Raw genomic sequence first — 26,237 nt, 5'->3', positions numbered from 1 at the left:
GGTGAGACCTCTTCAGTGTGTAGACCCGGTCCTCAGGTGAGACCTCTTCAGAACCACAGACGTCACGTTTAAGTCTAACCTCTCACCTTTTGTTCCAGAGACCCTCTCGTCCAATCAGAGGGCTCCACGGCGCCGCCCGCCTCCCTGAGTGGCGTTGAAGTGTCCCTTGTTCCACAAGACGGCCAGACGAGCACCAGGTGACTCAGCAGGTCTGGTCTCTTTATAAAGGTCCAAGGCCCTCAGTCCACTACACAGACCATGGACCTGATCCACATCACCGTCCTCCTGGCCGCCTGCATCGGGCTGCTGCAGGGCCGAGCCTCAGGTACCTGTCTGTCTACCTGTCTGTGTAGCTGTCTGTCTGTGTCGCTGTCTGTCTGTGTGTCCACCTGTCTGTGTGTCTATAAGTTCACCTGTCGGTGTGTCCACCTGTCTGTCTGTGTGTCCACCTGTCTGTGTGACCACCTGTTTGTGTGTCTGTGTGTCCACTTGTCTGTCTGTCCTGGTGTGATCCAGCTGATGATGTCACGCAGTGCATTTACATGATGGTATAAATCGAATCTTGCTTTAGTCGGACTATGCTATCTTTTGGGGGATCAGCTGTTATCCCAATATACATGGCAGTAAGTAATTCGAATCATTGGCCGAAAGCATGTCATATCCGATACGATAGGCGGCGCTGTTTTCATTACAACTCGTGGTGATACAGCCATTTCCGCTTGACCTCTTCACCACCACCAACAACAACATTTCGAGAAAGATGGCGAACAGAGAGCAAGGCGAAGCTACATCCCTCTGCTATTCTTCCATGGTGTTAATAGGAGTACAGCGAATGCAAATGGCGCTATTGGCTGAATTGATAACGGAGAGAAGATGCCGTCGCCGAACTTACACGGAGAATTTAATTTATCGTCTCTTTCGACTTCCGGGTCACGACATGGGAGGGAGGGGGGAGGAGGGCGGCGGGATCTCGAGCATGCGCAAAGACGCAAAGTCCAGTTCCTAATCGAATTCACCGTTACATGCAGCGAGAGTCGAATTATCAACTGGATCGGACCGAGCTATCCAGGGTGTTAATCGGATCGAAGTCGGACCGCACATAGTCCGACTAAGGTGTTTACATGAAACGGATAATTCGATTTCAGTCTGACTAAGCCAATAATTCGATTGCATGTAACCGCACTGATTGTCTCTTCAGAGTACCAGCTGGAGACAGAGACGCTGAGCCGATGTGAGTTACTAAGGGGCGTGGCCGTTGCCGAGCAACAAGGAGACGTCCCTCACTGCGCTCACGATGGGGCATTCAGGTACACACTGGAGATCAGGAAACAGTTCATAGAACACGTTGATATAGACCTCATGTAATGTGCGTGTGTGTGTGTCTCTGTGTGTCTGTGTGTGTGTGTGTATAGGCCTGTGCAGTGCAGTGGGCGGGGTCATGAGTGTTGGTGCGTTGATGCTGAAGGTCACGAGGTGGTCGGGACTCGAACCAACAACTCTGCTCCTCACTGTGAGAAACTCTGACACGTTTAATATACATACACTATATATATATATAAATATTATTTAGTTCAAAAGAACTTACTTAAAGGCAGACGATCTGAATGTCTCTCACCTGAATGTTTCTCACATGTCTGTCTTTCCACATGTCTCTCTCTACCTGTCTGTCTCTCTACCTGTCTGTCTCTCTACCTGTCTGTCTCTCTCTACCTGTCTGTCTCTCCACCTGTCTGTCTCCAGGCCCGTCTCCCTGCCAGCAGCAGTCCGTGCTGCAGTGTTCTCCATCCGGCCTCTTTGAGTCTGTTCAGTGTGAGTCCAGCAGGGGGCGGTGTTGGTGCGTGGACCAGGACGGCATGGAGCTGTACGGGACCCGGCAGACCGGGCCGCCTTCCCGCTGTGAGTACACTGATACTGATACTGATGACGTCATGACTACATGTGTGTGATACCTGTTGACCTCTGACTCCAGGCCCCGGGCCCTGTGAGGTGAGGGCTCGCCGCCTCCTGCACGGCTCCCGGTCTCACACGCCTCCTCAGTGTGCCGCGGATGGGAGCTTTCTTCCGGTGCAGTGTGGACTCATTAACACCACAGACCGGGCGGAGCTGGACCTGCTGCACACCTTCAACAGGTAGCTGTCTGTCTGACTGTCTGCCTGTCTATACACACCTTCAACAGGAAGCTGTCTGTCTGACTGTCTGTCTAGCTGTCTATCTGCCTTTACACCTTCAACAGGTAGCTGTCTGTCTATCTGTCTATACACACCTATAACAGGTAGCTATCAGTGTAACTTCTGTATATCAGGGTGTGTATAATACAGTGTGTGTGTGTGTGTCTGTGTGTGTCTTCAGGTTCCCAGAAGCCTTTGAGACGTTCGGTAGCTTCAGGAAGTTTTTCCCGTCTGTTTCATCGCTTTGCTTCTGTTCAGATAGTAGAGGACGAGAGCTGGAGAACACGGGTACACACACACACACACACACACACACACAGACACCCACAAACACTAGGGCTGCAACGACTAGTCGACATAATCAACAATGTCTGAAAAGATTTAGAGCTACCGGTAACTTTGGACCGCCAGCCCTTATGATATTGGAGAGACACGCCATAAATGTGATGAGGTGACCTTCGCAATAAAACATCTTTGTGTCGAGTCTTGGCCAATCAGCGTTCAGATGTCTACAGCGTCTTCATTGGGGGTTCAGTGTTAGCTTGAATGTCAGCCCGCTACATCTACTGCTGTCATGTTGCACGGTGTATCCGCATCCTTTTTAACGTACGGTTAACTTTCTAGTATCGATACTTCATTAAAAAAGTGTGTTCCGCGCCTGCACGCATTGACTGCATGGAGGCGGGGCTACCAAGCACTAAACAGGCAGCGCTCTCACACAGCGAGTGGCGTCAAGTGTCGAGCTTCGGCTTTTTAAAATTATTTTAATTTGCAAATAGTCATTTGATTAGTCGACTCATCGAAAAAATAGTCGATAGATTAGTCGACTATGAAAATAATTGTTAGTTGCAGCCCTAACACACACATACAGGTACACACACAGAAGCACACACACACACACATAGAGGTACACACACACAGGTACACACACAGGTACACATACAGGTACAACCACAGGTACACCTACACACCCCCACACACAGGTACACACACACACACACACACACAGGTACACACACCCATAGGTATACACACACTCACACCCTAACCGGTCTACTTCCTGTCCAGGTGTGGAGCTCCTCCTCTCTAAGGTGTATGACTCAGCGTTCTCTGGGCTCCGGTCCGGTCGTTCCTTCTCTCAGACCAACGTGTACCGAGTCCTGAAACGGAGGATGCTGGGAGTCCAGCTGGCCACCAGGGGGCACTTCAGATGTAAGACCACCTGGTTTAACTGGTTCAACTGGTGTAGACCTGTTTCAACTGGTTACAGCTGGTTTCAAACTGGTTTCAACCGGTTTCAAGCTGGTTTCAACTGGTTTAAATTGGTGTAAACTGGTTTGAGCTGGTGTAAACTGGTTTTAACTGGTTTCAAGCGGATCCAGTCATTATAACGCTGTTATCAGAGACACATACAGCAACGTCAGATACAAACTGGTTAAAGAGGCTGTTCTGAAAACCAAACTGGTTTAGGTTCCTACAAATTAACCTTCAAACTGATTTAAGGGAGCATTGGTAGATGTAAACTGGATCAAACTGGTTTTAACTGCCCATTTGAATTTGATTTTAATCTCAAATTTAAAGTAAATTAATAGGAACATATGGACTAGTTACACTGGTTACACTTGTTAATACTAGTTAACACTCTTTAATAGTAGTTCGTACTAGTTAACCCTGGTTTAGTTAACATATGTTAACAATGTTTAATATTGTATTAACATAGCAGTTAATACTGGTTTAAACTTGTTCAAACTGGTTCAAACCAAGCTGCTCTCTCTCAGGTCCCTCTGCCTGCGAGGTGGAGCGGAGGGCAGCGATGGAGACGTCGAGCATTCGAGTCCCGTCCTGTGAGAGCGGAGGAGCCTTCAGCCCCAGGCAGTGTCAGCTGGGGGGGGCGTGCTGGTGTGTGGACCCCACCGGGAGGGAGCTGCCTGGGACCCGGCAGGCGGGGGACGCCCTGGTCTGCAGTGAGTAGAACACATTACTGGATTACACCTGAACACATCATAAGAACGCTATTTACCTTCAGCCAGTGCTCATGTTCACTGAGCAGAGCCTGAACGCACCATGAGAACGTTATCATTTACCGTCAGCCAGTACTCATGTTCACTGAGCAGAGCCTGAACGCACCATGAGAACGTTAGCATTTTCCTTCAGCCAGTACTCATGTTCACTGAGCAGAGCCTGAAAGCATCATGAGAACGCCATCATTTACCTTCAGCCAGTACTCATGTTCACTGAGCAGAGCCTGAACGCATCATGAGAACGCCATCATTTACCTTCAGCTAGTACTCATGTTCACTGAGCAGAGCCTGACGCATCATGAGAACGTTATCATTTACCTTCAGCCAGTACTCATGTTCACTGAACAGAGCCTGAACGCATCATGAGAATGTTGTCCTTTAAGGGCAGAACTAATCAGGCTGAATAGTTAAAGCTAGTCATGATCAAGATCCTGGTCATCCTACTCCAGGTTCCGGTCTGGCTGGCTGTCTCTCTCAGCGCCGTCTGGCTCTCTCCCGGCTCTTCTCCGGTCCCGTTGAGCCTCCATCCCGGACCTCCTCCATCAGGTCCTCCTGCCTCTCCCTCCTCCGGCCTATCAGGGAGCTCCTGCCGGTGGAGGCGGACCTGACCTCTTTCCTGTCCCGCCTGGTGGAGGTCCTGCACGGTGTCTTCCCCTCAGTGGGAGGGGCTCTGATGGCTCTGGCTCGCTCGCCGCCCCGTCGCCTCCAGGAGAACCTCTTCGGAGGAAAGTTCCTGAAGAACGCCGCCTCCTTTAACTTCAGCGGAGCAGTGGGAGCTTGGGGAGCTCTCAATCCGGACCAACTCGCGTCTCAGAGCGCCGTCCTCCAGAAGAACCAGAACCTAGTCCAGACCATCAGCAGAGCTCTGGAGGACCCGGCCTTCCTCTCGGCTCTCCAACACACACTGAGGACCAGCAGCAGCTCACACTCATCCTCACTGCAACAGGTCAGACCCACTTCATCCTTTAGTTTATCATAAACATTCATCATCATCATCTTCATCATCATCATCATCACATCATCATCCCATAAAGAAACACTTCATCCTTCAGTTTATCATAAACATTCATCATAAACACATAAAAGAACACTTCATCCTTTAGTTTATTATAAACATTGATCATCATCAACGCATAAAGGAACACTTCATCCTTTAGTTTATCATAAACATTCATCATATAAAGGTACACTGCATCCTTTAGTTTATCATAAACATTCATCATCACATAAAGGAACACTTCATCCTTCAGTTGATCGTAAACATTTCTCATCAACACATAGAGGAACACTTCCTGCTTCAGTTTATCCTGAACATTCATCACATAAAGAAACACTTTATCACAAACATTCATCTTTAACACATACATGAACACTTCATCTTTCCGTTTATCATAAACACTTCATCCTCAACACTTCATCTTCTAGTTTATTATAAACATTCATCACATGGAGGACCATTTCATCCTCTAGTTTATCATAAACACTTCATCCTCTAGTTTATCATAAACACTTCATCCCCTAGTTTATCATAAACTCTTCATCCTCTAGTTTATTATAAACACTTCATCCTCTAGTTTATCATGTCTCTCCAGGTTCTGGTACCTCTGCTTCGGTCCTGCCCCCAGGACCAGGACTCGTCGGCCATCTTTGTTCCCAGCTGCCGGCCCGATGGTGGTTTCCATGATGTCCAGTGTGCGGCCGCTGTGTGCTGGTGCGTGGACGCTTGGGGTCAGGAGGTCACGGGGTCGCGTACCGCAGCCGGTCAAGCTCGATGTCCGACCCGCTGCGAAGTGCGGCGAGCGACCGCGCTGAAGGTCAAAGGAAACATGGCCGCCGGCGCCGAGATCTACGTGCCGGCGTGCTCGGAGGACGGGGATTTCCTGCCACTGCAGTGCGCCGGGTCACGGTGCTTCTGCGTGGACGGAGAGGGGGCGGAGTCTAACGGCTCACCGGGCGCCACCGTCACCTGTGAGACAACTTTTTCATTCATCCCATTTTTCATGATCTGATACTTAATAGTTAAACCAGAAGGAGAGCAATGGTTATCATGACAGGAAGTCACACATTAAACGGATTTCAAAATAAGAGAAAATAAGATAATCCTTTATTAAATAACTCTTTCGAGGTTCAAGTGTAAATAAGCAATACAAACGGTAAATAATCCACAGTAACTCGAATATTAAATGTACAGAATAATTCTAAGTATTATTACATATGTGTTAATTAAATATCTCTCTCACTCTTTAATGAAGAGAAAACTGAATAAACATTTAACGTGTTGTTTTTTTGTTTTGTTGTTTCAGGTCCGGAGAGGCCGACCAAGACACTCCGCTTTGCAGGTCAGACGCTCGCAGTAATAAACAAACACAATATCAGCTAAAAAGAGAAATATATATTAATATATATATATATATATATTAATATATATATATACATGTGAATATATTTCTTTATATGTATGTATATATAATATACTTATATCTACATATATTTTGATACAGGTCGCTGCTCTCGGGCGTCCAATGAGGTCACAGCATTCAGACAGGAAGTGCAGAGCCTCGTCTCTCTCTCTAACTCCTCCCACCTATCTCTGGGATACGGATTCCTATTGGCCGAAGGTCTGCGTCTGACCCCGGAGGAGCTCCTGACCGGCCAATCTGAGGAGGAGCTTCGGATCTCTGACGGGCTGCTTGGCCGCTCCAAAGCGGCTCTGCGATTGGCTGCTTTCTCCGGTGAGTCACCGGTGGATGGAGATGGTGAACTCTTAAAGGGACAGGGTTATATTTAGTGGCATCTAGTGGTGACGCTGCAGACTGGAACCAATAAATACAGAATTAGAAGTTATTCCTAAACTCTGTGACACACACACACGCATGTTTAAGATGTTCACACATTTGCTCATCGTCCCAAAAGGCCTCACCAGTGTTGTTGTTGTTTCTCAGTCGTCCAGATGTTCCGGCCTCCTCAGCGTCGCTACCAGCCTTTCACGCCTCAGTGTGACGCTGACGGAGAATGGATACACACACAGTGTTACCTCGGCACAGGTAAACACACACACACAGACACAAACACACACAGAGACACACACATGCAGTGTTACAACGGCACAGGTACACGCACACACACTCACACACACAGGTGCACACACTCACACTCTCACACACAGACACGCACAACCCCCCACACACACTCACACACAGACAGACACTCACTCTTACACACACACACACAGGTACTCACACACAAACACAGGTACACACACCCACAGGTACACACGCACACACTCACACACACAGACACACACACACACACACACACTCTGACCCCTCCTCTCTCTTCAGGTCAGTGTTGGTGTGTTGATGAAGACGGGGAGTACGTCTCTGGCTCTCTGACCAGCCGCTCAGTCCAACTGACCAAATGTAAGACACAGACACACAGACACACACATATGTATATATATATATTTTTTAATATATATACATATGTGTGTGTGTGTTCTCCTGCAGGTCTGACTCGCTGTCAGAGAGCTCAGTCTCACACGCTGCTCTCTGGTTGGAGGAAAGGATCTGACATCATCACCACGTCATCGTACCGACCAGAGTGTGACAAGGTACACACACACACACACACACACACACACGGATCAAGAATCACATGGTCAAAAAGACCATGAAAAAAATCATATTCTACATGTGTCATTTTGTGTCTGTATGTGTGTCTGTGTGCGTTTTAGGACGGGCGCTTCTCGGTGCTGCAGACAGGTGGCGCTGCAGGCTGGTGTGTGAACCGTGTGACCGGAGAGACGATACAGACGGCGACGCGGAGCGCGGCAGGAGATCTGACATGTACACACACACAGACACACACTCTACACAGTGATATGTTCACTGTCCCTCTTCTCTCAGTAAACTTGTAAACTGTGCGTGGTGCGTTCAGGTCCCAGCTGGTGTGAGCTGCGAGGCCTTCAGTGTCGCCCCGACGGCTCCTTCGTGCCGCTGCAGTGTGATGTCAATTCCTGTTGGTGCGTCTCCGAGGACGGCCAAGAAGTGGGCGGGACCCGAATGGCCCGACGGGCGGAGCGGACGCCGTCATGTGACCGTGAGTAATCGCGTCTAGTGGAAGGAGCCTCAGCTCAGGAGAAGGCCTCTGATTGGTCTGTTCCCCTTTCCAGGCCCTCTCTGTCCCGACGGCGCCATTAACCACGGTGCAATGCTGTGCCGCCCGGAGGCCAACGGCCGGCAGGCCTGTGACCTCGTCTGTCACCGAGGTTACCAGAACTCACTTCCTGTCAGCAGCTTCCTGTGCCGGACAGAGAGCCGGCAGTGGGATGGAGATCACCGGCCGGTGGGCGGAGCCTGTCAGAGTAAGAGGAGGAGCCTGCAGCAGAGAAACATGTATGACACATTCAAGACCGTTAAACACATGTGTGTGTGTGTGTGTGTGCGTGTGTGTGTGTGTGTGTGTGTGTAGTCCCTCAGCCCCTCCAGTCCGTCTCCTCCTCTCAGTTCTGGTCCTTGTCGTCGTCGTCCTGCTCTCAGATCAGCAGTTTACAGTCTGCGTTGTTCAGCTCGATGACCAGCAGGGGGCTCTGCTCCGCTCAGGTGAGCCTTGGCACACACATATAAATACATATATATAAATATATATTTATATATTTATATGTGTGTGTGTGTAGCTCCCGGTGTCGGGCCGCTTTGTGTCGTTGTGCGACGCCTCCTCGGTGCAACTGGCGTGTGGAGACAAGCTGACGTTGACCCTTACCTGGACCGCCCAACTATCCGACTTCCCGATCTCTGACCTCCCCGACCTCCAGGACATCGGTGAGCACGTCGGGCGTAACGCGTCACACATGTCGTTCTGACGCCGGTGTCCATCTTTAAAAAGAGTCCTCTGTTCTTCCAGGTGTGTTCCTGAATGGTTCCAGACTCCTGGAAGGCGTCCGGGGGATTCTGGGTAATGTCGCGGCGGAGCCAGAGCTTGTTTCAGCCACCACGGCAAGCTTCGGCTGCGCCGTGGGTCACCGCCTGATCGGCGCCGGCCAAGGATGTGGTGAGTCGGCCATCTCTGCAGTCCGTTTGCCCGGTGAGGTCTGGTCCGTGACTCCTTGTTTGTCTGCAGTTGTTTGTCCGGCTGGGACCTCCTCCAGGGAGGGGGCGTGTCTCCCCTGTCCTCAGGGGACCTATCAGGACGCAGAGGGGCGGGACGTCTGCCACAGGTGCCCCAGAGGCTCCTCCCCTTCCGGAGCGTCGTCTGTCAGTCAGTGTGAGTCCCCAGTGACAGACGAGTGTGTGTGTATGTGTGTGGGGGGGCTGTTTACCTTTGTGTGTGTATGTATTTACCTTTGTTTGTGTGTGTTTGTTTACCGGTGTGTGTGTGTGTGTGTGCGTCTGTGTATTTACCTTTGTGTATGTGTGTGTGTTTGTTTACCTGTGTGTGTGTGTGTGTGTGTGTGTGTGTTAGGTGTGACCGAGTGTCAGAGGCAGGGCCTGCGGTGTTCGGAGCGAGGCGACTTCCTGTCAGCTCAGCCCGACTTCCTCTCCGGCAGGTGGAGGTGTGTCGACAGCAAAGGGGCGGAGCTTGAGTGGACCAACAGCGACAAACCTCTGACTGATGACGAGTGCTCAGGTGGAGACTCAGCAGCCAATCAGAGAGCAGCTTAGACCGAATGAATAATGTGAACGTCCTTGTGACTGTGGGTGTGTGTGTGTTAATGTAGTTCTCAGCAGCTTTCAGGCTGTTCCGGGCTCAGATCTCATTGTGGGAGCTGAGGACACTGAAGTCCTGCAGAATACGACCTCTGACCTCACTTCCTGTGTCCATGGTGATGCACACACACACACACGTTGTTAATATTACGGTCTGTATGTGTGTGTACTGACTGCTTGTCGTCTCTTTCTCAGCTTGTGCAGTGGAGCCATCCTGCCACCATGTGGCGCTGTTCAACAGACAGACTCAGTGTGAACTCTACAGCACGCACACACTGAACACACACTGCAACACCTCGGAGCAGGTACACACACACACTCCAACACCTCGGAGCAGGTACACACACACACTGCAACACCTCGGAGCAGATTCACACACACACACACACACACAATGAACACACACTGCAACACCTCGGAGCAGGTACACACACACACTGCAACTCCTCGGAGCAGATACACACACACACACACACACACACACTGCAATACCTCACAGCAGGTACACACACACAATGAACACACAATGCAACACCTCACAGCTGGTACACACACAGAAACACACACGCACACACTGCAAAACTACGCAACAGGTACACACTCACACACTGAAGACACATAGCAACATCTCGCAGCAGGTACACACACACACACAGAAACACACACACCTCCCCCCCCCACACACACTGAACACACACTGCAACACCTCAGAGTAGGTACACACACGCACACAGAAACACACACACCTCCCCCCCACACACACACATAAACACACTGCAACACCTCATAGTAGGTACACACACGCACACAGAAACACACACCTCCCCCCCACACACACACTGAATACACACTGCAACACCTCAGAGTATGTACACACACACACACACACACACACATAAACACACTGCAACACCTTTCAGCGGGTGCACACACACTGACACACACACTGAAAAACACACACAATGAACACACATTGCAACACCTCGCAGCAGGTACACACACACAGATGTTTAGGTTATCGTGTGTCATCAATTTCAACGAATAATTAATAATCATCTTGTTTTAATTTCCTTCTCTCAGACCAAAGGCTTTCTGGGTAATCCTCAGGCCGAGCTCTTTGATTGGCTGAGCTGCTCTCTGAGAGTGAGGGGCGGGGCTTCAGATCTACTGGTCATCAGGAAGAAAGGTGTTGTGATCATGTGGCAATATATATATATATATAACATATTTATAAATATTTATTTATTTTATATGTATATATATCTTTTTATATATATATATATATATGTGTGTGTGTGTTCCTCAGCTGTAGCGTTTGAGAGGATGAGGATGAGGAAGGCGGTGTCCAGTGTGTTCAGGACTCAGGTGTTCTCCTCCAGGAGGACCTCTCTCTCCGACGCTCATCGTTTCTGTCAGGACGGCTGCAGCCGTGACACCTGCTGTGAGGGCTTCCTCCTGAACCAGAACCGCCTGGAGGGGGGTGAGTACAGGAGACACCTGAAGGATATATGTGAATGTCTATATGAATATCTAACTCCGCCCTTCTCTCAGGGTCTCTGTTCTGTGGTTGGCTGAGAGCTCCGTCTATCTTAATGTGCGGGGACCAGGACTGGGATGTGATTGGAGAGGCAACGGCCAATCGTATCTGTGGAACGGGGATTACCTACAACGAGCAGCAAGGGAGTTTTCTGTTTGAATTCGGGGATCAAAAGTTCAACATCAGTAAGAAACGGATACAAAATAACTGTGTTCTCTCTCCTGACCACCAGGTGGCGACTCCTCTGGTTATATAGAGGTCTATGCTTCATGTTTTAAAGCTGCATTCTCTCTCCTGACCACCAGAGGGTGACTCCTTTAGTTGTATAGAGGTCTATGCTTCATGTGTTAAAGCTGCATTCTCTCTCCTGACCACCAGAGGGTGACTCCTTTAGTTGTATAGAGGTCTATGCTTCATGTTTTAAAGCTGCATTCTCTCTCCTGACCACCAGAGGGTGACTCCTTTAGTTGTATAGTAGTCTATGCTTCATGTTTTAAAGCTGCATTCTCTCTCCTGACCACCAGAGGGTGACTCCTCTGGTTGTATAGAGGTCTATCCTTCATGTGTTAAAGCTGCATTCTCTCTCCTGACCACCAGAGGGTGACTCCTTTAGTTGTATAGAGGTCTATGCTTCATGTGTTAAAGCTGCATTCTCTCTCCTGACCACCAGAGGGTGACTCCTTTAGTTGTATAGAGGTCTATGCTTCATGTTTTAAAGCTGCATTCTCTCTCCTGACCACCAGAGGGTGACTCCTTTGGTTGTATAGAGGTCTATGCTTCATGTTTTAAAGCTGCATTCTCTCTCCTGACCACCAGAGGGTGACTCCTTTAGTTGTATAGTGGTCTATGCTTCATGTGTTAAAGCTGCATTCTCTCTCCTGACCACCAGAGGGTGACTCCTTTAGTTGTATAGTTGTCTATGCTTCATGTGTTAAAGCTGCATTCTCTCTCCTAACCACCAGGGGGGGCAACTCCTGTGGTTGTATAGAAGTAATAACATTTTGGTCACATATAAAATGCATTCGGATGCACTAAGCTCCTCACTCTGGTTGCAAAAAAACAAGATTGCGACTCTCAAAAAGCTTCAAAACACACACGTGACTCTCTGACGCTCAGCTCCCTGTCTCCTCAGCGGACGCTCTGCCGACCCACAGTGAGACCCAGAAGGACTACCAGGCCTCCATTGTCAGCTTCCAGGCCGTCTACCTGAACTCTGGTACCTGCACACCCCTACACGATCTCTTTTAGGCACCACCCCCCCCCCCCCCCCCCCCGGAGTTTCCTTCTCACTGTTGTTGTTGTTGTTGTCAGATGCTGATTCAGCAGGTGGTGGTTCTGGTTCATCTTCCTGTGCAGCACCAGAACTCAGTCCTTCTCTAGAAGGTCTGTACTCCTGATACCACAGTGACAGTACTTATATTAAATTAAAGTACAAAGACATAAGTGTGTGTGTGTGTGTGTGTGTGTGTAGTGTCGGTCTTGAGCAGGTTCCAGTCCCTCTCTCTTGAAGACGTGCTCGTGGACCCTCAGAGGAACCTCCCGTCTCTCTCCTTCTGGCTCAATAGGAGGAACTACAACTCCCAGCAGGCACTGCTCTGGTGTCTTACACGTACGTCTCTCACTTGAGGATTATGATGATGACGATGGTGATGATGACGATGACGATGATGTGTTTCAGGCTGTGATGAAGAGCACCGCTGCTCTGTCTCTGACCTCGGAGACTCCGCCTCTGCAGGTTTCTTCCTCTGCTCGTTGTTCTCAGACAATAGAGTCTGTGGAGCGTACGACACGCTGAGGACACAGTGCCGCCCCCTGGTGGCCAAAGCACCCAACAGCACGTACATCAAGAAGGGTGAGTGCTCTTCTTCTCCTTCTTCTTTTTCTTTTTCTTCTTTCCTCCTCCTCTTCCACCTCTTTTTACTCCCTGTGTGTTTCAGTGAGTCTAACTGGTCCAGTGAAGAGTTTCTATGAGAGGATTTCCTTCCAGAAGATGGTTTCCTACTCCGTACGCAGCCGAGTCCTTTTGAGAGGAGACCAACCTCTGACAGAAGGGTAACACACGCACACACACACACACACACACACACACACTATTTCATGACAAGTACAAGTCCTGCTTACAATTTCACAAGTAACTGTCTGTGTGCGTGTGTGTGTGTGTGTGTGTGTGTATGCGTGTGTGTTTGTGTGGGGTGTGTGTATGTTCAGCTTCATGCAGTGTGAGCGGCGGTGTGATGAGGATTCTTGTTGCCGTGGCTTCGGCTTCGTCCGTGACACCAAATCACCAGGTAACCATGGTAACCAATGAATTAGTATTTATGTTGAGAACTGTAAACAACAAAAAACAACAATACACAGTTGGAATTCCTCTCACACTTTTTTTATGTAAATATATGTCTTTGTGTGTGTGTGTTTGTCTGTGTGTGTTTGTCTGCGTGTGTGTGTGCAGGGGGCTCCAGCGTGGTGTGTGTATCTCTACTGAGTCTGGGGGTCCAGACCTGCAGTGAGGACCAGCAGACCTCCTGGAGGACTCAGGACTGCAGCAGGTCTGCAGTGGAGACCAGACCGGACCCCCTGGGCTGGTACCAGAAACCTGGTACTGAGTACAAGTACACACACTACAAGCATGTACAAGTGCACACACTACAAGCATGTACAAGTGCACACACTACAAGCATGTACAAATGCACACACTTCAAGCATGTACAAGTGCACACACTACAAGCATGTACAAGTACACACACTACCAGCGTGTACAAGTACACACACTACCAGTGTGTACAAGTACACGGTGTATAACGAGTCTCTCGTCTCAGTGAATCAGTGGACGTCGTCTCTCTGTCCTTCATTCAGCCTGCAGACCAACAACGGTGAGAACTACAACTACCACCGAGCACATACTGCTAATGCTAATAATGCTGGAATGCTGCTGATGATAATAATGCTGCTAATGGTGCTACTGCTAATACTGCTGCTCATGCTACTAATGCTTATACTTTTGCAAATACTATTCATGCTGCTAATGCTAATACTGCTAATGTTGATAATGCTAATATTACTAATGCTAATACTACTAATGCCGCTAATGCTACTAATGCTGTTAATGCTAATACTAATAATGCTGCTAATGCTAATATTACTAATATCGATGTTAATACTACTAATGCTGCTAATGCTTAAACTAGTAATGGTGCTAATACTAATAATGCTGCTAATGCTAATAATACTTATGTTGATAATGCTAATACTACTCATACTAGTAATGTTGATAATGCTAATACTGCTAATACTAATACTAGTAATGTTGATAATGCTAATACTACTAGTGTTGATAATGATAATATTACTAATGGTGATACTGCTAATACTGCGAATGATAATACTCCTGCTAATACTAATAATGATGCTAATAATAATACTAATAATGCTGCTAAAGTTTATACTACTAATGCTAAAAATACAAATACTAACTAAGGACTGTAGCACAGTCAGTAGTACTCATGGTACTTGTGTCCCAGTGTCTCTGGACCGATGGCGTCTCCTCTCTGACTCCTCGGTGCTCGTCGACCCGTCCGTCTCCACATATGATGTCATCCATGTGAGCCGTGACGTCGCCGGGGACGCGCCCCGTGACTGGTGTCTCCATGGTAACCACTGCTAACCACAGAAACACAGTCCCTCCTGATGTCGTCTGCCTTCCTGGGATGTCATCTTGCACTTCCTGTTTCAGCCTGTGAGGAGGCGGAGTCTTCTTGCGTCGCCGTGTCGTTCAGTGAGACGCCGTCTGCCACCCGCTGCGTCCTCTACCCAGACACCACGGCTTGTGGGTTAAGCTCCGCCCCCGGCTCGCCAAGCCCTGCATCCTCTTGCAGACTGGTCATCAGAGAGCCTGCCCTCCAGGTGTACCTCAGAACAGGTAAGACACGGAGGTCAAGTCGGACAGTCTTAAGTGACTTCCTGTTAGATCTGTGGGCTACTTGTAGTTTACAGATACAATCTACCTAGAATGCATTGCACCCAGATCGATTCTGCCTCATATCCATGAACCTAATCACAGCAGAGAACAGCCAATCACAGAAGAGGACAGCCAATCAGAGAGCAAAGCAGACAATCAGAGAGAAGAGCACCCAATCAGAGAGCAGAGCAGCCAATCAGAGGACAGCCAATCAGAGAGCAGAGCTGCCGATCAGAGCAGAGGAGCCAACCGCTTCATCTTTTGACTGTCTTAATTTTCAGAGCGGTTGTCGCCGGTTACATCCGTCTCCATCCCGGGTCATGGGACCCTGCATGGCGCTATCGTAGAAACGGCCCTAGGATCAGACAGGAAGTCTGTCGTCCACTTCCTGGGCGTCCCGTACGCTCGTCCACCAATAGGATCGCTTCGCTTTGAAGCAGCTCAGCCGACCGATTGGATGGGAACCTGGGATGCCACCAAACCACGGTATTATATTATATACTATATTTCTGTTAATATATAATATATATATACATATATATATTTATCAATATATATATATATATCAATATATGAATAAATATATATACATATACATACATAAATAAAGAATATGATATGTATAATATATATAAATAAATCACATGTATTATATGTATAATGTATATATATTATATATATATTTAAATATATTATAAAATGTATATACATATATATAAACAAAATATATATTCTAGGAATATACAGGAATATATACTCTCTCTCCCTCTCTCTCTCTCTCTCCCCCTCTCCCTCACCCTCTCTCTCTCTCCCCCTCTCTCTCTCTCTCTCTCTCTCCCTCTCCCTCTCTCTCTCCTCAGTCCCAGTTGTCTTCAGCCTGGTGATGAAGATTCTTCAGCCTCCAGTGAAAACTGTCTCTACCTCAACATCTTCACTCCGGCTGCTCTGGTGACTTAAATTATGGTTTATATAATGTTCTCCTCCTGAGCATATATGTATATATATATATATACATACATATATATATATACATTATATACATACATATATATATATATATACATTTATTTCATGCAGCCGATAAAAGGGAGTCATTATAAAGGGAGTCATCACGGACCTCTGTTGATCTGTAAGTGTATGTGTGTGTGTCTGTGTGTCAGAGGGGTCGTGTCCCAGTCCTGGTTTTCTTCTTCAACCCCTCGTCCAATCAGAAGCCAGGCCTGCTGGATGGCTCCTTTCTCTCGGCTATTGGTAACATCGTGGTGGTGACGGCCAGCTACAGGACAGCCGCTCTGGGCTTCCTGAGCATGGGTAAACACTATTAAATACAACATTAATATAATTGTTATTGTGATGATTTCATCACCACCTTTAACGTCCTGCAGGTGGGTCCGGTCTCCGTGGTGACTACGGGCTTTCGGACCAGGAGGCGGTCCTCCGCTGGGTTCACGCCCACATCTCTCTGGTGGGCGGAGACAACGGGGCGGTAACGGTCGGCTCGGAGCGAGGAGGCGCTGACATCACCAGCCTTCACCTCCTCTCCTCCTCGTTCTCTCCTCTCTTCCATCGCATGATGCTGATGGTGAGAACGCCTCCTCTTCCTGCTTCCTTCTCTTCCTCCTCCTCTTCCTGCTTCCTCTTCCTCCTCCTGTTCCTCTTTCTGCTTCCCCCTCTTCCTCCACTCTTTTTTACCAGCATAGAATGCCTCCCCTTCCTCCTCCTCCCTCCTCTTGTATCTCATCTTCTTCTTCCTTCTCTTCCTCCTCTTCTATCTCCTCCTCTTCTTCCTCCTCCTCCTCCTCTTACTTATTCTTTTACTTCCTTGTCCTCCTCACATTTCTCCTTCCATGTCCACAATACATAATGTTGTTGTTGTTGTCCTGCAGGGCGGCTCCCTGTTCTCTCCTTCTCTGGTCCCTCCTCCTTCCTCCCCCAGACTCCAGGCGGTCGCTCTGGCCCAAGAGCTCGGCTGCACGACCTCTGACCTCGACGACGACGACAAAATGGCCGTCTGCCTCCGAGCGGCGCCGGCGTCAATGTTGAACGCCGCGCAGACCAAAGTACGTTCAGGGACCGTGGGAGAGATGCACGTCTTGTTTGTTTTTGGTGGTGATTTTAAAGCTTCCGTTGCAGTTGTTGGCGGTCAGCGGGCCGTTCCGGTCCTGGTCTCCGGTCCGGTCCTGGTCTCTGGTCCGGTCCCGCAGAGTCGACCTGCTATTGGGGACGTCTGAGCACGACGGTCTGATTGGCCGAGCGCACAGGATAAAGGTCAGATGTCATAGGGAGGTCACAACATCAATCAGTTACAATGTAGCCAAAGTATTCATCTTTCTAACTCTGATAGTGTAAAACCGGATGTTTTTGTATCTGGGGAGAGGCTAAAGGTTGTCTCTGAATACAAGTACCTGGGAGTACTTTTTGATTCAAATTTGTCTTTCAAATCACAGGTGAAAAAAGTTTGTAATCTAGTCAAATTCAATCTATCCAATTTCTGATTCTCACACAACTACATGTCAACAGAGGCCGCTAAAACATTCATGCATGCAATGGTTATTTCCCACATCACCTACTGTTTAGCAACCTGGTCACATGCTAGTGCCACTGTTCTCAAACTATTACATCATTATATAAGCATACGCTCAAAACTCTTGACAAAAAAAAGTCACATCACTGTCCTATACAAAAAAATACAACTTGCTTAGTTGGGATAACTTGATTCAATATGTGCACGTCTGTCTGATGTACAACATCATACATGGATTGACCTCTCCTCCTCAAACAATGTGTCACCACACAAACTGGATATCGGCTCACAAGAGGTGCAGCAAGAGGGGATTGTATCGTCCCTCTTAGGAAAAGTGCTTTCAGTCATGCTGCATTCTCAGTACAAGCAGCAGTTCACTGGAACTGTATTCCAGTATCTATCAGAGAGCTACAATCATTCAACTCTTTTAAAACTGAGACAAAGAAATGGTACATTACTACCCAGCTCTGTCAGCACTAGACTGTAACGGCTCCTACCTCCTCGATCTGTCCGGGTTGGACTTTCACTTTGTCTGTCTGTTGTCAGGTCTCTGTATGTCTTGAATTTGCTGGTTGACCATTTTCTCCACCTGCATGTCTTTTCTTGTCATCCACCTGTTTGCGGTTATATATTTCATTTAGTCTGTATGCTTTTACTTTGTGTCTCTGACAAGATGTTTTTATTTTGTCCATTTTACATTGTTCTCCCTTATTTTTTTTGCTTTGTCTGTAGATTGTATATGTAATCTTGTGTTTTTAGGTTTGTTCATAACATCAGCATCATTGGGACTACCGATGAAAAATCGCCTCTTGGCTAGCTCTGGCACATTTACGGAAATGTTTTTTATTAATGTGCACTGTCCCTTATTAAATAAGCCCAATGCTGTGAGGTTCTGGGACAGGGATGTCTATATGCACAGATTGTAAAGCACTCGGAGGCAAATTTGTCATTTGTAATTTGTGAAAATGGGCTATACAAATAAACTGAATTGAATTGAATTGCTAATCTTCTCTTCGTGCATTCAGGACTTTGAGGCCCTTCGTGGTCGAGCCGACGGCAAGACGGCGTTCTACGAGGCTCTGAGTCGCTCGCTGGGTGGCGTCAGAGGAAGTGACCTCCTGAAGGATGCGGCGGCCTGGTTCTACTCTCTGGACCACGGCCCCTCCCCCTCTGGGTACAACCAGTTCTCCAGAGCACTCAACAACGCCACCAGGTGCTCAACGCAAAATAAAATACACTGCATGCAATAAGTTTGTTCATGTAGTTTTTTGAAAAAAGAATATTAACTGTTTGTTTGTTGGAAACAGAAAAGTAACAGTTTGTTTATTTGTTTGTTTCTTGGTTTCTTGGAAACAGAAAAGTAACAGTTTGGTTGTTTGTTGAAACCCTAAAATTAACTTTTTGTTTGCTTGTTTGTTGCAGAGATCTGTTCATAGTCTGTCCCAGCCTGCAGATGGCTAGCCACTGGGCTAACGGTAACGCTAACGTCTTCCTGTATCACCAACCTGCCTCCAGCTCTTACGACAGGTAGCGCCTGTTAGCTTAGCGATTGTTAGCTTACCAACACATCAGCTGAACAACATTGATCAAATATATTGATCGATTGCTTCCCGCGTGCAGGGCCGATGTGTCTGTTCCTCTGGACGTTCAGTTTGTGTTCGGGACGCCTCATCGTCCAATGAGCTTGCAGCGTTTCACTTCCTCTGACCGACGCCTTTCATTGGCCGCGATGACCTACGTCTCCAGCTTCATCAGAACCGGGTCAGACCCTAACACTAATTAGACTAACTGTAGTCAGATTAACTCTAGTCAGACTACTAGTTAGAATAACTCTAATTAGACTAACACTAATTAGAATTGCTAGTGTTAGATAACTCTAGTCAGATTAACTCTAGTTAGATTAACATTTAGATTAACTTTAGTTAGACTAACTCTAGTCAGACTAACACTAGTTAGACTAACTTGACTTAGATTAACTCTAGTTAAATTAACTCTTGTTTTAGTAACTTGTGGCTCATTATGAAACTCTTGATAGATAATAAAGTAAAATCGTTCCTGTTTTATTTCCTTCAGAAACCCAAACCCGTCCCGTGTGTGGGCGGAGTCAGTTCTGCCCCGCTGGCAGCAGGTCCTGTCCTCTGAGGCCACGCCCACTTACATGGAGCTAAACCCCGCCCTCCAACTTCGTCGGGGTCTAAGTCAGAGCTCCTGTTCCTTCTGGAGCCAACTGGGAACCAGACTGACCAATCAGAGCGGTGAGCCGTTAACCTGTGTTCTACTGTGTACTACTATGTTTTCCTTGTACTAATGAGTACTACTATGTTCCACTGTGGACTACTATATCTAGCAAAGTGTTTTTGTTGGACCCAGGTGTGTTGGGGGCGGAGCCTATCCAGTTTACCCCTGAGCTCCTGCTGGCTGCACCATCCAACCAATCAAAGACTGAGAAAGACACCTACCAATAATTACATCATCATACTCATCCCTCTCTATGACATCACAGTTTCCTGCTTCCAGATTCAGTTTGATTCCAAACAGTGAAGAAATTAAAGGACTGCTGTCTCAATCAATAAAAATAATACTTTTAAGCGATTAAACTCTGCTGCGTATTATTTACTCAGGTATTTGTAATCCGTACTCTCGCATGTTGGCCAAACCCACCTCATCATCTCCATTCCTCTCACCTGTTAGCCACACCCACCTCATCATCTCCATTCCTCTCACCTGTTAGCCACACCCATCTCATTATCTCCATCCCTCTCAGCTGTTAGCCACACCCACTTCATCATCTCCTTCACTCTTACCTGTTAACCACACCCACCTTATCACCTCCATCACTTACATGTTAGCCACACCCACCTCATCAACCCCATCACGCTCACCTGTTAACCACACCCACCTCATCATCTCCATCCCTCTCACCTGTTAGCCACACCCGCCTCACCACGTCCATCACTTACCTGTTAGCTACACCCACCTCATTCAATTCAATTCAGTTTCTTTTGTATAGCCCATTATCACAAATTACAAATTTGCCTCCGAGGGCTATACAAGCTGTACATATAGACATCCCTGTCCCAGGACCTCACATCTGATCAGGAAGAACACCCAAACAACCCTTTTACAGGGAAAAAAGGGAAGAAGCCTTCAGGAGAGCAACAGAGGAGGATCCCTCTCCAGGTTTGACAGATCAATAGATGTCATGTGTACAGAAGGAAGCATTACAGAGTACCAACACATTCAGTTAATATGACAGAGTGTATGAATAGTTGGTAATCATTACCAAGTGCAAGTTCCAAAGAATTGTTCCTAATAATCACGTTCCAAAGAATTTGACTATTTGTCAAGTTCCAAAGAATTGTTATTCTTCCAAATACTTTGTTTAATCAGATTAAAGTTACATTTTGATGCAAGTACATTTACAATTTAACTTATAAACAAAACACACACAGATAGACACACACACACTCTAACTAGTATTTCTACACTGTGGTTCTGCTACTTTGACTTGAGTCAAAAATCTGAGTACTTCTTCCACCACTGAGTCCAAAACATGATTTTATGAGTTTGATGAATGATTTGTCAGCATGAGGACAGTGATGGAACCAAGGAGATGAGAACACTCTTTCAATGGAGTCTGAAGCAAAAACACTTCATATGCAGAGATGTCTTTATTGAAAAGCAGGAAATCTGCAGAATAAAGTGACACAGATCAATAACAACCGTGATGAGTCATATTCCTAAGAAAATGTCATCTTATCAAACCAGAGTGATAACTTGTTACTGCACCTGATGTATGCCAAAGATAAAAATAAAAAAAAGTTTGCCTAAACATGAAGCTTGAAAGTACTCCTTTGTTTTCTTTAAAATAATTTTGACATATATTTATTAATAATTTATATTTTATATTTCACAGATGTCCAAAATGTCCCTTTATCAGTTTGATAAGGAATGTCCAACAAGGAAATGTCTCTCTTTTCCCTGGTTTGTCCTCCTCGTCCTCTCTTCTCTCTCAGCCTCATGGAGCTGTGCTATCTTAAAGCCTTGTGTTTTGGTTATGGTTAGAGGAAGACGAGTTAGAGTAGGACGAGTTAGAGGAAGACGAGTTAGAGGAAGACAAGTTGGACGAAGACAAGTTGGACGAAGACGAGTTAGAGGAAGACGAGTTAGAAGAAGACGAGTTACACACACACAAGCATACACTCATAACCATTAAAATGTCCCCACGGTGGGACTAATGAAGGAATATCAAATACACACAAACACACACACAGTCAAACACACATTCACTTTAGGTGAAATGCAGCTCTATTGTGACTTAGACATATTTTAATGTTTGGTTTGCAGTTATTAAAACATCCGTAAATATTTAATCTCTTTAAATCCGACTTAAATCTCCTCTTTGTATCCTCACCCTCAGTTATTTGCTCTTTCTTACTTCAGGCCTCGTACCTGTTACCATGATCCTCCCAGCAGGTCAGTCATTGTGCAATCATTACCTGTAGGAGTCAAGTTCCAAAGAAGTGTTTTTCAAATACTTCGTCAAATCAGATTAAAGTTATATTTTAATGCTAGTACTTTAGGACTTCTTAAGTCTACAAGTGAAGGATTTTATATTTTATTTTTCATGGATGTCCAAAATGTCCCTTTATCAGTTTGATACATGATGTCCAACAAGCAGATGTTTCTCTTGTCCCTGGTTTGTCCTCCTTGTCCTCTCTTGTCTCTCAGCTTCATATGAGCCATGCTATTTGTTTCACTTTAACTAGAACACGCACAGTCTGAAGCAAACCCACTTCATATGCAGAGATGTCTTTATTGAAAAGCAGGACATGTGCTGTATAAAGTGATACATGGACTGATGGTTGAAGCTGGTTCCATAAAAGAGGAGCTTGATAAATGAAGGCTCTGGCTCCCATCCTACTTTTTAAGACTCTAGGAACCACAAGTAGCCCCGCATTTAGTGAGCGCATCTGTAAATGACCAGGACACAGGATGGACCCAGATAGAACTAGAACGGGCACTCGGTAGAGCGCATATCTTCGCCGCAGCCACTTTTTGGGTACTTACTTGATGAGTGGGGAACTGTTAATTGATGTAACTTGATACCGGATATTGAGGTAAATATCACAAAAGAATTATGTATGAACATCAGCCTGGATTTATTGATTTAGAAAGAAAACCATGTAGTGTTACTTGATGCAATTTGGACTGTATGTGCTGCGAAGATATAAGACACAGAAATGGTTGTTCTTTGATCGGGACTTGTCCTTTAACTCCCACGTAAAGCAAATCTCAAGGACTGCATTCTTTCATCTACGTAATATTTCAAAAATCAGGCACATCTTGTCTCAAAAAGATGCAGAAAAATTGGTTCACGCGTTCGTTACTTCGAGACTGGATTACTGCAACTCCTTATTATCAGGCTGCTCTAATAAGTCTCTTAGGTCCCTCCAGTTGATCCAGAATGCTGCAGCTCGTGTTCTCACTAAAACTAAGAAAAGAGATCACATCACTCCTGCACTAGCTGCTCTGCACTGGCTCCCAGTAAAATCAAGAATCACTTTTAAAATTCTTCTCTTAACCTACAAAGCCTTGATTGGTGATGCTCCATCATATCTTAAGGAGCTTGTAGTACCATATTGACGCACAAGAGAGGTACGCTCACTGAGTGCGGGACTACTTGTAGTTCCTAGAGTCTTAAAAGTAGAATGGGAGCCAGAGCCTTTGGTTATCAAGCTCCTCTTTTATGGAACCAGCTTCCAATTTCAGTCCGGGAGGCAGACACAGTCACCTCGTTTAAGAGTAGACTTAAGACCTTCCTCTTTGACAGAGCTTATAGTTAGGGCTGAATCAGGTTTGCCCTGGTCCAGCCCCTTGATATGCTGCTATAGGCTTATAGCTGCCGGGGACGTTTTAGGATGCACTGAGTACCTATCTCCTCTTTTTCTCTCCTTAAGGATGAATTTTCATCTCTCAATCACACCTTACTAACTCTGCTTTCTCCCGAGTCCTTTTGACTTCACGTCTCATGGGGTCGCCGGACCCTATGAGACGGCATAAATCTATCTGCCTGATGGATCGTCTGGGTCGTGGAATTCCTGCTCCTGACTACGCCACTGTCCTGTTGAGACTCCGCCCACTGTTGAGACTCCGCCCACTCCTCCTCCCCACCGCCATCTGCCTGATGGATCGTGGAGGTCTCCATCGTGGAATATGCCTACAATGAACTATTCATACACTCTGTCATATTCATTGAATGTATTTTAACTCTAAATCTGTCCTTCTGTACACATTACATCTATTGCATCTGTCCATCCTGGAGAGGGATCCTCCTCTGTTGCTCTCCTGCAGGTTTCTTCCCTTTTTTTCCCCCTGAAGGGTTATTTGGGAGTTTTTCCTGGTCCGATGTGAGGTTTTGGGGCAGGGATGTCTATGTGTACAGATTGTAAAGCACTCCGAGACAAATTTGTAATTTGTGAAATTGGGCTATACAAATAAACTGAATTGAATTGAATTGTTGATATGTAATTTATTAAGGGTTCACATTTGCAGAGAGACGCAAATTATATCGTGGTCTGAATAGTATGTGTCCACGACATCCACGTGTACAGTGACTGGCTGGTTGACGTAGACGTGGTCCAGCAGTGATCCTTGGTCAGTCGTTGGTCCGGTTACACACTGGCGAAACCCGTGGTGAGCCATCAGCTGGAGGATGTCATGGTCAGGGGTGTCGAGCAAGTCAAAATTAAAATCTCCGAGGAGGACCGTCAGGTTTTCTGTGTTCAATGTGGTCATCAGTATTTGAAGACAGTCTTTGAAAATCCTAGGACCCTGTGATGGAGGCCTGTACACGGTCACGATGTTGATTGTCCTTTGGTGGGTGTGGAGGGCGATTCCTGTGTACTCCAGTACTGTGGATGGTGTGTCCAAACTCGCTGGAGTCATCCCCTGTGGGGCCTGAATCATAATGCCTCCTTTGTGAATCCCGTGGTCGAGGGGTCTCTCAGCTCGAAAGCATTTAATGTCCTGCTTGAGCATTTGTTCCGGTCCTAGTCGTTGGCCGTCATGCAAAAATGTCTCAGCAAAACAGAGCACATCCATCTTTCTGATAGCTGGATCGTTCTTCATGTCATCGAAGTGCTCCAGATAAGATCGGACGTTCAGAAAACTGATCTTGACACATCTGTTATCAGCTTGGTAATGCGGCAAGGGGTGTTCCTTCTGTGCAGAGTTGTTCAGACGATCCATTTCTCCTTGAACGACTGGATTGATGCGGATGTGACTTGCATCGAACCCGAGAAAGAACAGTCCTTGCAAAGATCGTACACGGCTCATGGCGACGTATGCCTGTCCTGGCATAAATTTCCCTCTCCCTTCCATGGCAACTACAACTTGCTCCAGCGTTTTTCCTTGGACTTTGTGGATGGTGCAGGCCCAGGCAAGTGTGAGTGGAAACTGTGTTCGTCTGGCCTCCACGGATTGTCGTCCTCGTCCTGTGAAGAACTGGACGTCCTGCCTCATGATCGGAACTGCGTCAGGATATTATTGCCTGTATTGACTCTGGGCGATGGCATCTTTTCCGACTCGAGGACTGTCAAACTTCACGAGGATGACGATCACCTGATCTCCTGTGGTCTTAATCCCAACGACAGTTCCACAAACACCGTTGGCCAGGCCGTCGGACACGTTGATGTTGACAGTGATCATGACCCGCGCCCCCATTGTCACCACGACAACTTCTCGCAGTCCTCCAGTGTCTGATGCTTTAGATGGCATCACCACGGTAAGCTGGCCTGTGTGGACATCCTTTCGCTTGTCAATGGCCTTGATCTCATGGATGTGTGATTGTGATTTCTTGATGTGTGACAAGTTATGGTTGTCGACTTCTTTGTTTGTCTTAAAGACGTGTAGGGCATCAGCATGGTAGGTGTTATCAGATGAAGTGACGACTCGAGTCTTCAGTAGCTTGATGTCATCCTCTGTGCAGGTAGCTCTCCTGGCCCTCATGAGCAGGTCAGCAAATTGCTTGTCGTCCTTCTGCCTCATGCTCTCAGTCAACTCGATAACAGATACGTTTTCTTCCCAAAGGGATCCATGTAACCTGGCGTAGCAATCAGAAGGAAGACCAAAGACATGATTCTGACCCACTGGTTGCAGCTGAAAAAGGTCCCCGACGGCAAGGATGCTGACGTTTCCAAAACGAGAGTTGGGATCTGATTGCCCTGTGATGTCCTGTAGTCGCCGGTGGATGTGATAGAGGAGATCTGCTCCAACCATGGACACCTCGTCTATTATGAGCAATTTGAGCTTCCCGAGGCGAGATC

At 46.9% G+C, this 26,237-nt stretch overlaps 1 protein-coding gene across 1 annotated transcript; it reads left to right on the top strand.

The window, feature by feature from the left end:
* The first annotated feature begins 258 nt into the window (after nt 1–258).
* tg (thyroglobulin) lies at nt 259–20,375 on the top strand. Its single transcript, XM_056428944.1, has 49 exons — nt 259–325; nt 1,199–1,307; nt 1,413–1,510; nt 1,741–1,896; nt 1,970–2,129; nt 2,350–2,456; nt 3,237–3,380; nt 3,947–4,132; nt 4,639–5,135; nt 5,782–6,157; nt 6,493–6,528; nt 6,691–6,921; nt 7,132–7,233; nt 7,531–7,608; nt 7,696–7,799; nt 7,923–8,034; nt 8,126–8,287; nt 8,361–8,552; nt 8,660–8,790; nt 8,865–9,009; nt 9,092–9,238; nt 9,308–9,451; nt 9,650–9,814; nt 9,906–10,010; nt 10,090–10,199; nt 10,975–11,085; nt 11,215–11,374; nt 11,446–11,616; nt 12,564–12,647; nt 12,743–12,814; nt 12,903–13,040; nt 13,110–13,283; nt 13,369–13,483; nt 13,640–13,719; nt 13,881–14,027; nt 14,248–14,301; nt 14,950–15,078; nt 15,162–15,347; nt 15,668–15,872; nt 16,247–16,334; nt 16,547–16,700; nt 16,766–16,968; nt 17,273–17,446; nt 17,520–17,654; nt 18,936–19,123; nt 19,333–19,437; nt 19,531–19,671; nt 19,984–20,165; nt 20,281–20,375. The coding sequence occupies exons 1-49, from the start codon at nt 259–261 to the stop codon at nt 20,373–20,375; spliced, it is 7,155 nt and encodes a 2,384-aa protein (XP_056284919.1).
* The last annotated feature ends 5,862 nt before the right edge of the window (nt 20,376–26,237 follow it).

Source organism: Pseudoliparis swirei, chromosome 12 (assembly GCF_029220125.1).
Source record: "Pseudoliparis swirei isolate HS2019 ecotype Mariana Trench chromosome 12, NWPU_hadal_v1, whole genome shotgun sequence".
NCBI lineage: Eukaryota > Metazoa > Chordata > Actinopteri > Perciformes > Liparidae > Pseudoliparis > Pseudoliparis swirei.
Note: the sequence above shows the minus strand (reverse complement) of the source record. Positions and strands in the feature narration are given on the sequence as shown.